At 37.5% G+C, this 14,026-nt stretch overlaps 1 protein-coding gene across 4 annotated transcripts in view; it reads left to right on the top strand.

Annotated features, from left to right (window-relative positions):
• CADPS2 (calcium dependent secretion activator 2) overlaps positions 1-14,026 on the top strand; it is a 508,166-nt gene that overhangs the window by 341,123 nt on the left and 153,017 nt on the right. For all 4 annotated transcript variants that reach the window (XM_073899136.1, XM_025865736.2, XM_073899137.1 and 1 more), the window contains exon 10: positions 12,965-13,073. In XM_073899136.1, coding sequence (XP_073755237.1) covers positions 12,965-13,073 — 109 coding nt within the window. The remainder of the gene's footprint in view (positions 1-12,964; positions 13,074-14,026) is intronic.

Below are 14,026 nucleotides of genomic sequence, written 5' to 3'. Positions count from 1 at the left end.
TGATCTAGCTTTTTAAAAATATTTTTAGTATTCTATCATCTTATAATTAAATTAGTTCCTTCTATAATTCTGCCAAAAGCAAAAAATGTAAAAACTAATATTCAAATACTTTGTTTTGCCTCTGAATGTAGAGAACCATCCTGTTGCAACTGAAGAATTCCTACCCAAACCTTACTACATAAATGCCTGCTAGAAAATGATAGTTGGGTTAGAGAAAGCTGTTCGTTTCTACTTTCTCTCCAGCTTGAGATTGAGGAGGTAAATCCTGTCAGTTCTCTAGTAGGAGATGAAGGGGAATCAATGAGAATTTCCTGTCATTCGGCAAAAATCAGACCTGGAAAGATCACTGTTGGTTCGAGGATAAGAGGAAAGGTGGTGGGGGGAGGGGGGCTGGAGACCTATGACGGGATTCTATACTATTAATCCTTATTTTGCTTAATTTATAAGAAACATGGACTCTATTGAAAAGTTTGAAAATGAGAGTTGGATTTGATTAATAGAAGAGATCTGACAGAAATAAGACAATAAAACAAAAAAACTGATGTTGTTTTAGACAATAATGTACAGAATGAACACTACACAGAATGAAGTCAGTAACAGAAGACAGGAGAAGCTCTAAGTCCAAAAACTCTACCCACAGTGGCAAATATTAAAGGAAATACCCAATATGATAAAAAAAAAAAAAACTAAGTGAGAAGAGAACACAGATAAAACAGAGTAGCAATAAAAGTAACAGTGAAAGTAAAAAACAATAAAAGGAACATTTTCTGATATTTAAAAGAAATTAGTCTGCAGATAAACGGACTTCCACATTTCAGGAAATTTAGTGACAAGATATCTTCAAACATTTCTTATGAAATATTTTTTTCTATTAAAAGTATGTGCGTTGGGATGTGTGGGTGTCTCATTTGGTTAAGCGTCTGCCTTTGACTCAGGTCCTGATCCCTGGGGGTCCTGGGATGGAGCCCTGCGTCGGGCTCCCTGCTTAGTGGGGATTCTGCTGCTTCCTTTCCCTCCACCCTCCCCCTGCTTATGCTCTCCTTCTCCAATAAAATCTTTGAAAAAAATGTGTGTTGCCTCCTACATCTTAACACTCAACTACAAAAGTCAGTAGAGTTAGATCTACAGAGAATTGATTGGAAATTGTGTGACTTGAGAATTTAGTATACATCTGTGATCTGTAAGTCTCCTTCCTGAAAATGTTTAAAGCAGAACTCCTGGTATTTGAGATGAATGAGTATAGTTTCTCAGAAATATGAAACTTAAAATATAAAAGAATTAGAGTAATGATAATAGAGCTAAATATTACTGTTATAAAATATCTTGAGTCAAACATAGACATGAAAAGTGATTCCTGACCAAGTTATGAAGTATGAAGTAATTTTTTTTTAAAACAGATTTATTTATTTTAGAGAGCGGTGGGGGGTAGGTGGCAGAGGGAGAGGGAGAGACAGAATCCCAAGCAGATTTCCCGCTGAGCACAAAGCCTGATGCAGGGCTCAGTCAGGACCCTGATCATGAGCTGAGCTGAAATCAAGAGTCAGATGCTCAACCAACTGAGCCACCCAGACACCCCATGAAGTAATTAGAACAAAATGTGAAACCTGATTTCCAGATTTTTGTCAAAGTTAATGAATGGAGTGATGAAAACAGGCTGTACTCCTCAAGTTATATGAGAAGCAGTCAAAAATGATTTTGTTTTTTAATAGAGAAAATATGGGGTTAGCTCTGTCCTTGAAAGTTTTAAAGTAACTAGTATAGAATAAAAATGGGATGCTGAGAAAACTTCAGTAAACCTAAAACATTTTTGAACACTGCGTCATAAACTAATGTACTATATGGTGGCTAACTGAACATAATAAAAAAATTTTTAAAAACCCTAAAACAGAAGATAGCTATGTGTGTGTGTGTGTGTGTATATATATATATTCATTCTTACTATATATGTATTAAATATACATATTAGGAATCCGATTCTCAGAATAGGATTAACCAACAAATCCATATGTATGGTAATTTTAAGAGCTACACCGCAAACAGCAAGAATATGGAGAGAAAGTAACATGACAATATTCAGACGAAGGAAAATTTAAGAGCAGTATTAAACACATCAAAGGATGATCATTTTATATTCATTGAAAATATAACCAGTGGGGCACCCAGGTGGCTCTGTCGTTAAGCGTCTGCCTTCGGCTCACGTCATGATCCCAGGGTCCTGGGATCGAGCCCCGCATCGGGCTCCCTGCTCCTCGGGAAGCCTGCTTCTCCCTCTCCCGCTCCCCCTGCTTGTGTTCCCTCTCTCGCTGTCTCTCTCTCTCTCTGTCAAATAACATATTTAAAAAAAAAAATTATTGTAAAACAAATGGTGATTTATTGAATATGTATCTGAGAGAACAAAATAAAGGGATAATGCCTCAAATTCCTTGCTATTCAATTCACTTTCCTTTCTCTCCCATACCTAATAGTAGTCTTAATAGTCTTTGATTATAGTTTCTTACGGATAACTATGTATTTTATAGCTATCTTAAATAACTTTGCCAGAAAATAAGAGGTAATTGGCTTATTTGGGAAAGCAGTATAAGTTTCAGAATGGGAATTATAAAATAATATGGTCTATTAGAAGGAATTCCTAATGAGATTTGAGGAGACTTGTATTTCTAGACTAAAGATGATGATTTCCTCCTAGGTGACCTTGGGAAAGTCAGTTTCCTCACCTGTGAACTCTGGAGTTGAGATCATCATCTCAAGGGTCCAGAACCCTGATCCCTCAATAGTACTATGTTCTAGAGAATAATCTTATGTTTTCTTTTCACTGAAACTTAGCTCTGGATTTAACTGTTTATGATTTAGTGAGACCTGAGTCCCCTAGATATCATAGTCTCCAGTTTCGTAATGTATTCTCTTAAGATCCTCTCCACACAGGGGGAGATGAACCATGAGAGACGATGGACTCTGAAAAACAAACTGAGGGTTCTAGAGGGGAGGGGGGTGGGGGGATGGGTTAGCCTGGTGATGGGTATTAAGGAGGGCACGTTCTGCATGGAGCACTGGGTGTTATGCACAAACAATGAATCATGGAACACTACATCAAAAACTAATGATGTAATGTATGGTGATGAACATAACAATAAAAAGATCCTCTCCACACAAAATCTATAATCCTATCAAATGTAGCAATATTTCATTCATTAATTTCTATTGATTAAATACCTTGTAGAGTGTTAAGACAGTACTATCAGAAAGTAAACCTATAATGTGGAATCTAATCCAATCTATACTATTACATAATATGTATCTTACATATATATAAGAATGAAATTGTACGAATTATTAAGTTCCATTACAATTCCAAAGCTGCTAATTATTTTTCCAGGTCAGTTTTCAGTTTGTACTACTTTCTAATATTTTGGCTTTACCTTTCTTTCCAAGTAAAAACAGAAAATACAGCAAGATCCCACTTACGTGAATCAGATGTTTTTGAGAAAGTAGGAATTTCTTTTTAAAATAATCACTCCCTAATCACTTGTTTCCCAATTATTTTTTGATTTATTATTTCATTTTGTTTTTTCCTGAATTACCTTAACATTTTAATGGGTTTCTTATGACTGTGATTACGTCATAGCTACCAGGATACCTGAAAGAGTAAGAATGTGGTTCCCCTGTGTCTGAAATCTGGGTCCATCACAAAATGGATGCTTGAGACAGACTAGTTAGATAAAGGAATGAAGTGAGCCTCATGTTTATTGTTTCCTGAACATTTTAATTGGAGTGTTTGACATTTAAAAAAAAATAAAATATTACTTGTAAGTGGAGGAAGATTCGTTAAAGAGTACAAGTTGGGTAATTTGGACTGCTAGACTATTAGTTTTTTTTTTTAAACAAGGCTTGGTATGTGATCTGTACTATCAAATAGATTTTCGAATGTGGTTGAATATTTTATTGAATTGAAATAAATTTAACTTCATGGAGAAATTAAAAGGCAGGGACTGTATGCCAGACAGTGTGGGAGCTGGTGACTCAGAAACAAAGAACACGCACTAGTAAATGCAGCTAGAAACTGTGTGAAGGGGACAAGTTTGTAAGGGTCTTCGAAGGAGGAGTACGGTTTTCTAGATTAGGAAATATAAACCATGCGATTTTAAAGGTGAAGGTGATACACTCCTGCTTGGGAGTTCAGGTGGAAAAATGAATAAAAGTGGGCGAGTCTTGTTGGAGAGCCTGTCTGGAGTACCAAAGGCAGTGGTAGCTCTAAATTCCAACTAATATTTGCGGGAGATTTTTGCAAGCCGGGCGGGGAAGACAGACCTTTCCGGGTGAGTCATCTCTCTCCCAGCAGATTCCAGATTCTTCATGTGGTGATGTGTCAGGAGACTTTCTTTCAGCCAGGTTTTTAAAATTCTTCCAAATGAAAGAACGGAACAGGAAAATGAAGTATTGCCTCAATAAATTTTCTATTTTGTTAATAATTGGTCACAAAAGTATTCCTTGGTACTAGTTTCCTGAAGTCTAATAATTATATTTTAACTATAAGACAAATCTGAACATATTTTGGTTTCATATACTAACCCCATCGTAGATGTTTTTTTTTTCCTGGAATGTAGTGAACTGTGTCAGTAACATATGGTTTTTCCTCATACATATAAAAGTTAGACCTGTTACTCAGAATCTCCATAAAAAAAGAAAATTGAAGGATTAGCCAAAGGATTCAAATTGGTGGTCTTGGCTAGTCCTATGGTAATGCTAAGAATTCTTTTGTGGAAAACACCTAGAAGTGCTGGGTAAGTTATAACAGCTGTATTGCATAGCGGTATTGCAAGAAGGAAAACCACACGCGCCAAATAGTGAAGGCTTCTGCATTGATCTTGCAGCTTTATTGGGGCTGGTTTATGGGGACAAGGTGTTGATGTTGGTGTGTAGGGATTTTATTGTTCACTCCGAGAACGAAAACATACCCTGAGGCATTCTCAAAGTGGGAATTTGGATAAGAGATCTTCTCTTAAAGAACTTAGAAGAACTCGATCTCTGTGAAATGTGGACTAGAAGAAAAACTGCCCCCAGGCTAGTAAATTTATATTTGGCCTGAGGCTCTGAATATGGAGTAAAAATGACTCCTGAGAATTTGTAACTATTAGCCTATACTCAGAGAATGTTGAAGTTCTAAGTTATTTTATACAAATATAAGGGAAATGCCCAAGTGAAGAAATTAACACAAAAAGTACTTCTGGATTGATGATGTTTCTGAGGCATCTGACATTTAAAAAAAAAATTGTTTTTGGAAATATGAACCTTTAACATAGGTCTTATAAAATGTCCCCAGATGAACCAGTGCTGGATATGAGCTCATCATTAAAAATTACAAAACAATAAATTATTTACACACCCAAGAATTTCAGTAATAATTGTCATCTATATAAACTATAAAGTAATTGCATTTACAGTGATGAAATTTATAAACTGATTCAAAAGTACAAGAAAAGAACAAAACAAAACATAATACTATGAAAAATGAACAAGCAGATTTGGCATGGGGCTATGTAGAGCTACTAGTAAAAATTTAAAACAATCATTGAAATTTCACCCTTTTTGGACAGGTTAGACAGTAGTTTAGACACATCTAAAGAGAAAATTAGTGATGTAATTAATGATAGAATATAATCTTAAGAAATTACTACTCAGCATAGAGAAATGAAGAAGCATAAAATATGCAAAGAGCTAAAAGACAGGAAATTATCTGAAGTTCCAAGATACTTCAGATAGAATTTGAAGAAAGAATAAAGGGAAAATGAGGTAGAGTCAACATTTGGAAAGATAGTGAAGAAGATTCTAAAATTGATAAAAGTCATGAATTCTCAGATACAAGAAATACTACAATTATCAATGAGGGTAAACATTAAAACTCCCCAAAATTTCACAGTAAAACTACAGGATAACAGGGGTGCCTCATTGCCTTAGTCGGTAGAGCATGTGATTGGTTTTTTTTTAATTTTTTATTGTTATGTTAATCACCATACATTACATCATTAGTTTTTAATATAGTGTTCCATGATTCATTGTTTGTGCATAACACCCAGTGCTCCACGCAGAACGTGCCCTCTTTAATACCCATCACCAGGCTAACCCATCCCCCGGCCCACCTCCCCTCTAGAACCCTCAGTTTGTTTTTCAGAGTCCATCATCTCTCATGGTTCGTCTCCCCATCCGATTCCCCCCCCCCTCAGTCTTCCCCTCCTGCTATCTTCTTCTTCTTTTTTTTCTTAACATATATTGCATTATTTGTTTCAGAGGTACAGATCTGTGATTCAACAGTCTTGTACAATTCACAGCGCTCACCATAGCACATACCCTCCCCAGTGTCTATCACCCAGCCACCCCCTCCCTCCCACCCCCCACCGCTCCAGCAACCCTCAGTGTGTTTCCTGAGATTAAGAATTCCTCATATCAGTGAGGTCATATGATACATGTCTTTCTCTGATTGACTTATTTCACGCAGCATAACACCCTCCAGTTCCATCCACGTCGTTGCAAATGGCAAGATCTCATTCCTTTTGATGGCTGCGTAATATTCCATTGTGTATATATACACCACATCTTCTTTATTCATCTGTCGATGGACATCTTGGCTCTTTCCACAGTTTGGCTATTGTGGACATTGCTGCTATAAACATTGGGGTGCATGTACCCCTTCGGATCCCTACATTTGTATCTTTGGGGTAAATACCCAGTAGTGCAATTGCTGGATCGTATGGTAGCTCTGTTTTCAAATTTTTGAGGAACCTCCATACTGTTTTCCAGAGCGGTTGCACCAGCTTGCATTCCCACCAACAGTGTAGGAGCGTTCCCCTTTCTCCACATCCCCACCAACATCTGTCGTTTCCTGACTTGTTAATTTTAGCCATTCTGACTGGTGTGACGTGGTATCTCGTTGAGGTTTTGATTTGGATTTCTCTGATGCCGAGCAATGTTGAGCACTTTTTCATGTGTCTGTTGGCGGTAGAGCATGTGATTCTTGATCTCAGGGTTGTAAGTTTTGCCGCACATTGGGGGTAGAGTTTACTTATTTTTTTTTAATTAAAAATTAAAACACAGGCTAACAAAGATAAAGAAAACATTTAAGAGAAACCAGAGAGAAAAAGCAAATTAACTACAAGGGGACCAAAGTTGGACTTTATCAAACTTTTCAACATGGATATATAAGCTTTCTGACAATGGAATAATATCTTCAAAGTGCTGAAGGATTACTAGCCTAGAATACTATATAACCACCTAAACAGTCATTCATAAGGGAGAATTAAAGACTTATTTTAAAATAAACACTGACTCAAAAAGCTTTTACTAAAGAAGGAAATTGAACTCAATGATGGAGTGTGATTCAAGGAACATTAGTGGCCAAAAAATGGGTAAAGACAAGGGCCGCTATAAATATCGACTGTATCCGATGACATATTTTAGTATAAGGCATATACGTGTAAGATTATGTGTCTTCAAAAAATATAAAGCAACATTCGAGGGAATTGTATGAAGAAGTCACAGATAGGTAGCATTGGTAGGAAATTTTAACATACCTCAATAATTGACACATCGGAAGAAATATTAGAAAACCGTGTAGTATATTTTTCTACGCAATTAGTAAATTTGATATAATGGATATAATCACTGAACAATAATTGCAAAAGATGCATTCTTTTTAAGCATTCTTTTAACAATTGGCTGTGCCCTAGGCAATAGAGCAGGTCTCAAAAAAGACCAAAATTCTGAATCATTCTGGTCACAGTGGAATTACTTTAAAACTCAGTAATAAAAGTGGAACTGCAGATCCAAATTTAAAAGCACACTTGTAAATAACTCGTGTAGAAAAGAACAAATGAATATGAGAAATACTTTGAACTAATGAAAATGCTATATATAACTTGTGAGATGAAGCGAAGGTAAATTTAGAATAAACCTAAATGTACATGCATTTAGGTTTGTTGAATTATAAACGAATAACAACTGAAAATGGATAAGCTAAGTAGATGAATTAAAATATTTGTGGAAAAAATAAAGTTAACTACCCCCCAAAAGAAGGGAGAAGTAATAAAGCTCACAGAAATTGGGCGCCTGGGTGGCTCAGTTGGTTGAGCGACTGCCTTCGGCTCAGGTCATGATCCTGGAGTCCCAGGATCGAGTCCCGCATTGGGCTCCCTGCTCAGCAGGGAGTCTGCTTCTCCCTCTGCCCCTCCTCCCTCTCATGTGCTCTCTCTCTCTCATTCTCTCTCTCAAATAAATAAAATCTTTAAAAAAAAAAAAGCTCACAGAAATTAAGGAATAGAAAACAAAAAGTAACAAAATGCAAAGATATTCTTTGCAAGCACTCAAAAAAGGAAATAAACTTTTAGCAAAACTGTGGAAAAAGGATTTGAATGACTGATACATTAGAAAATGAGCAAACTTGTTTAATAAAGAAACCCACAGAAAAAGAAATCCCAAGTGTAAAAAAATATGAGGAAATGCTCAGCTCTATTAGTAATGAGAATTGTACATTCAGGTACTCGTGAGATACCACTTCCCATTCATCAAAATTGGTAAAATATAAAAAGACTCAAAATACCAAGTTTGGCAAAGATGGGTAGTATCAGAAGCTCTCATGTACCACTGGTGTATGTATGAATTGGAAAGTAGTTTTGCAATATCTAATGAGGATGAAGGTACACACGCCCTACAACCTAGCAGTTCTGCTCCCTGGTGTAGCCCTTCAAATAGCTCTCACATGTGTGCAAGAATGACTGTTGGGCATTATTTTTAATGGCAGCAAGTGTAAGAAACTGAAGGCCATCACTAGAACATTGGGTAAGGTGTGATAATTCAGTTCGAAGTATATGTATCAAGGTGGTTTAATATGTTGAACTTTGGGGAGGGGAGGTTGCAGAAGAAATGTGTCTGATTCATTCATACAAAGTTTTAAAATGTGTGAAGAAATACTTTATCAATTTACTTACATGGTAATTGTGATTTATAATAAATATATATTTGGTCTTCATCCCCATTCTAACACAGAACCCTTGTACTTTCCTAATGAGTGCTAAAGGTGACTTTTGTTATGTTACTGGTGACTTGTAGAACGCACCTAAGGATGGGCAGCTGCTTGCCTAGAGGACCAACAGTGTATTAGAGAGTTGGAACTTTCACTCTCACATACCCCTCACCCTCTCAGACCTAGGGGAGGGGAGAGGGGCTGGACATTGAATAAATCGCTAATGGCCAGTGATTTAATCAGCCATGCCACTGTAATGAAGCCTCTATAAAAATCTAAAAGAAGAGGATTGGGAGAGTTTCCAGGCTGGTGAACAGTTGATTTAGGGAGGAGGTTGTGGGAACTCCTAATCTGTAGCCCGTCAGAAATACAGGTAATAATTTGGACTAGTATCTGAAGTACAAGGAAAGGGTAGACAGGAACCTCCTATCTATAGATTACAGCCTCGGGTTATGACTGCATCTGAAGAGGGGGTTAGGGTGAGGCAGTCTTGTAGGACTGAACCCTTAATCTACGGAATTCTAATTCTGTGTGCTCTCTTGGTATAGAGTTAGAATTGAGTGTATTGTGGGACACCCAGCTGGTATCCAGAGCATTGTTTGGTGTGGAAGCCACCCTGCCTACATACCCAACAGGTTGGAATTGGGTCTAGGAACCTAAAATATTATATGTAATAAAACTTTTAAAACATGCATGGAAATAATAAGCACAAAGTTCAGCGTGGTAATTACCTCTGTGGAGAGAGAAAAGAAAATGTGTTTGGGGGCGCCTGGGTGGCTCAGTTGGTTAAGCGACTGCCTTCGGCTCAGGTCATGATCCTGGAGTCCCGGGATGGAGTCCCACATCGGGCTCCCTGCTCAGCAGGGAGTCTGCTTCTCCCTCTGACCCTCTTCCCTCTCGTGCTTTCTATCTCTCATCCTCTCTCTCTCTCAAATAAATAAATAAAATCTTTAAAAAAAATGTGTTTGAGTAGATAAAACTAAACAAAAAATTCTAAAGTATATATATACAAGAAGTTATGATTCGGGGGCACCTGGGTGGCTTCTGTCTTCAACTCAGGTCATGATTCCAGGGTCCTGGGATTGAGTCCCACATCGGGCTCCTGGCTCAGTGGGGAGCCTGCTTCTCCCTCTGACCCTCTTCCCTCTCATGCTGTTTCTCTCTCTCTCTCTCTCTCAAATAAAATCTTAAAAAGAAAAAGTTATGATTCAGGGGCACTTGGGTAGTTCAATTGGTTAAAAGCAACTCTTGGTTTCAGCTCAGGTCATGATCTCAGAGTCATGAGATCGAGCCCTGTGTCAGGCTCCACACCCTGTGTGGAGTTTGCTTAAGCTTCTTTCTCCCTCTTCCGCACACATGCGCTCTCTCGCTCTCACTCGCTCTCTCTCTCAAATCTTTAAAAAATACACGTTAGTATATTGTACTTTTGTTCATGCTTGAAATATTTTATACTTTTAAGATAACACTGCATTAAATCACTATGGAAGAATAGTGGAACTTGAGACTAAGTTATTGGCCTTATGTAAGAGAATGAGCTTCTTTTTAGAACAAGTAACGGAAGTATAGTGTCATCGTTCACCCCCCACCACATCTCTCCCAATCTCTCCAGATACCCCGCAATCATACCTTTTTACACAAGGAAACTGAAGCCGCCTTTAGTAACGGATCCCTGTAGGAGCCACCACCAGGTTTCATCTGTAAGCCTTGAGCATAGGCAGGTGAAAAAGTAAATTCATTGACAGTCTATGAGGGCGAGGAAAGGAGAACTTCAGAGTACAAGAACCACAGGTGTTCTCAGTTTATTTGCCTCACGATTCCCAAAGGTTTTACATATTTTTTTTTTCAAAATAAATAGCTGTACTCTTTTTTTCCTCGTTAAAATATGATTCAGGGGCACCTGGCTGGCTCAGTCGGTAGAACATGCGACTAGATGTCAGGAGTTGTGAGCTTGAGCCCCATATTCAATGTGGAGGTTACTTAAAATTTTTTTAAACATAATTCATATTTTTTAAAAAACTCTAAATAAAATCACCCACAATTGTACTTTCTAATAATTACCATAGATATTTTAGTCTGTGTCTTACTCATATGTATATATAGTGTTTACCCAAAAGAGCACACTCTACAGTTTTGTTTTTCACCGACTTTTTATGTTATGATGTTATCTTCGAAATAGTTCCGTGTCTGGAAAAAAAAAGAAATCCGTCATATGTGTTTTGATGACTGAATAGCATTCTACTGTGTGGTCGTGCCATAATGTATTTAACCAAACCACTGTTGTTTTTTTCCAGTTTTTGCTTATGTTCAGTACTGTGGTGAACACACTTCACATGCATCTTTGAATACTTGTCCCTTTGTTTATTTGGAATAAGTTCTTAGAAGGAGATTTGCTGGCTCAAAGGGATTGCATAATACATAGTAAGGCTTACAGAGTATGAGTTTCCAGCGGGCTGGAGACTCAGGCAGGAGTTGATGCTCCAGTCCGAAAGCAGAATCACCTCTTCCCTTAGTAACCTCAGTTGCTGCTCTTCTCTGTCCCTCCATATCGATAGAGACTAGTTCTTTGTTGAATATATATTTTGCATACATCTTCTCTTCGTTTGTGGGTTTGCCTTTTTACTTTCTTCGTGGTATCCTTTAACGAGGAGAATTTCTTAATTTTAACATAGTCCAAGTAATTTTTTTCTTTCATAATTAGCTCCCTTTTGAGTCCTCTTTAATCTTTGTCCATTAAAAACTATTTCTATGTTTCCTTAGTTTCATCTGTATTTAAAAGTGGAAAGGGGGCATAATTCACATTACTCAAAACTGTTTTCCGTGGATCCTGTGTTGTAAGATATTTTGCAGTTTAGGTATTAATCTACCAAACGTTCTTATCTCCTGCTGGGAACAGCACCTCCTGTCTCTATTTTGGGGGAACTTCTCAGAGCCCACCTGTTGTAGCATGTGACATTCTTGGCCACAGATGTAAGCTCTTGACCCAAATTGGGCTAATGTTACTCTTACCCCTTAGCCACGGTGATTGGTGCAAATACGGCCTCATGACCCAGGGTGGGACAGCCAGGGAGGTGACTGAGAGCTGTTTGCAACTGTGGTTCTCGGTCAGCCAGACTGCCCCACAAGAAAATGAAGCCAGTTTCAAAAGAGAAGTAGAATGGAGAGACAGCGGATCTTGGCAGTGTTAAGTCACTGGCTGCCTAAAAACTCACTTACCCTGGACCTTCCTGTGAGTTTGGTTAGAGTAAATTCTCAACATTTATTAAAATCTTTTTTTCTTTTGCTTTAGTTGAAGGTTAAAATCAGCATGCTTTAAAATGTAGTTCCTTGGTGCCCCTGGGTGGCTCAGTCGGTTAAGTGTTGGACTCTTAATTTCAGCTCAGGTCGGGATCTCGGGGTCGTGAGACCCAGCCCCACATGGGCTCTACACTGAGCCTGGAGCCTGCCTAAGATTCCGTCCCTCTGCCCCCACTACCTCGCTCTCTCCCACACAAGCGCACACTCTCCCTCTCTCTCTCTAAAAAAAATAAAACAATATGTAATTCCATGATCATGTAAGTTTGAGAATGCTCCTGTTGTCTTACCCTTAGAGATTCACAAAGTATGTTAGCCTATTAAAGGTCATAAGAAAACATGCAGTAGAAGAAGCCTGTTTAGTTAACCCAGTAATTCTCAACCTTATCTTTAACATGAATGCTTTTTTATGATGCTTCTATTAATATCTCATAGAATCTTGGCCAGCAGATTGTTGGTTTGGGAAATGCTGGCTCATAGGCATGGAAGGCCTAACTGCAAGCTGACAGATGAAAGATGCTTTAATCCCTGAGCTAGGTTTTGAAAAATGCTGATATTTAATAATTTATGAGCAAAGCATGTTATCTTTAAAATTTGGCAAAGAGTCTTCTGATAAAAAAAAGAAATTTAATGCAAGCAGTCTGCAAACCTTTTCTTGTACAGGTTAGCCAATACACATTTGCTATGTGCAGTTATAGAGAAAAAAAGTCTGAACCACAAGAACTAATGCAACTTGAAGGATACACTGTGGATTACACAGATCCCCACCCAGGTAATTCTAAATTGTATCACTTTCTCTGCCATTCATGTATTGATGAAATTCTCATAAATATCCTGTCTCTGTTCTAGATTTCAAACTCCATTGAATGAATAGGGGGCATATTTCACTTATGTACCTAGACAAGACTTCATGAGATTCAAAGTATATCTTTCTGAGGGCTACTTAGCTTTAGCCATAACTCATCATTTGTTATCTTTAAGACAAGGATACAATATGTGAAAGTTACTGTAACAGAAAAATTATATGAGAGATATCAGCAATGCTTATATGAACTTCTTTACTGGAAAGCCAAAAGGTAAAAGAGACAGAAATAGGGAAAGAAGCAGCAAATGAATTTTTGTATATTCTACCAATTTTCTTCCCCATATCATATTCTTAAATTCTCTCCCTACTTCCATATTAATACTACGTATATACTAGGTGCTTGGTATCTAACATTGGTGAGGGAATGAATTAAATATGTGGAGATTAATGAAATTAACAAAGCAATACTAAGAAATACGTAGATTTAATGCAGAGATTAAGGATTTAATATGGAGAGATTAAAAGTAGGAATCTGTGATCCCGTTCACTAATTGGTCACAGAAAAATGCAAAATAGCTTCTATGTCAAAGAATTTTGCAAAGGATAAAATACCATACAGATACAAGTATTGTTTTTGCCCTACCTGTGTTTCTTTTCTGCTAAAATCACCATATATTTCTCCTGCAGGTAGAATGAGAAATGTGCCAAAAGATAAGACTTTCTTCTCTGGCCTGAGTTTGCAGACTGTGCTATATATTTCTATGGAGTAGGTTTTTATGACTTGCAGAATGTTACTGTGTCATGAACTGTTCGTTTCCTTAAACTGTTTCTAATTTTTAAAGTGATATGGAAGTTTAAACCTTTCTCCTGTTAACAGCATTGTGCTACTAATGTCAAACTGATTCTCTTCTATGTGACTG

This window comes from Callorhinus ursinus, unplaced genomic scaffold, assembly GCF_003265705.2.
Source record: "Callorhinus ursinus isolate GAN/ISIS: 27379988/994484 unplaced genomic scaffold, GSC_fseal_2.0 scaffold12, whole genome shotgun sequence".
Lineage (NCBI taxonomy): Eukaryota > Metazoa > Chordata > Mammalia > Carnivora > Otariidae > Callorhinus > Callorhinus ursinus.
This window is presented reverse-complemented; position numbering and strand designations above follow the sequence as displayed.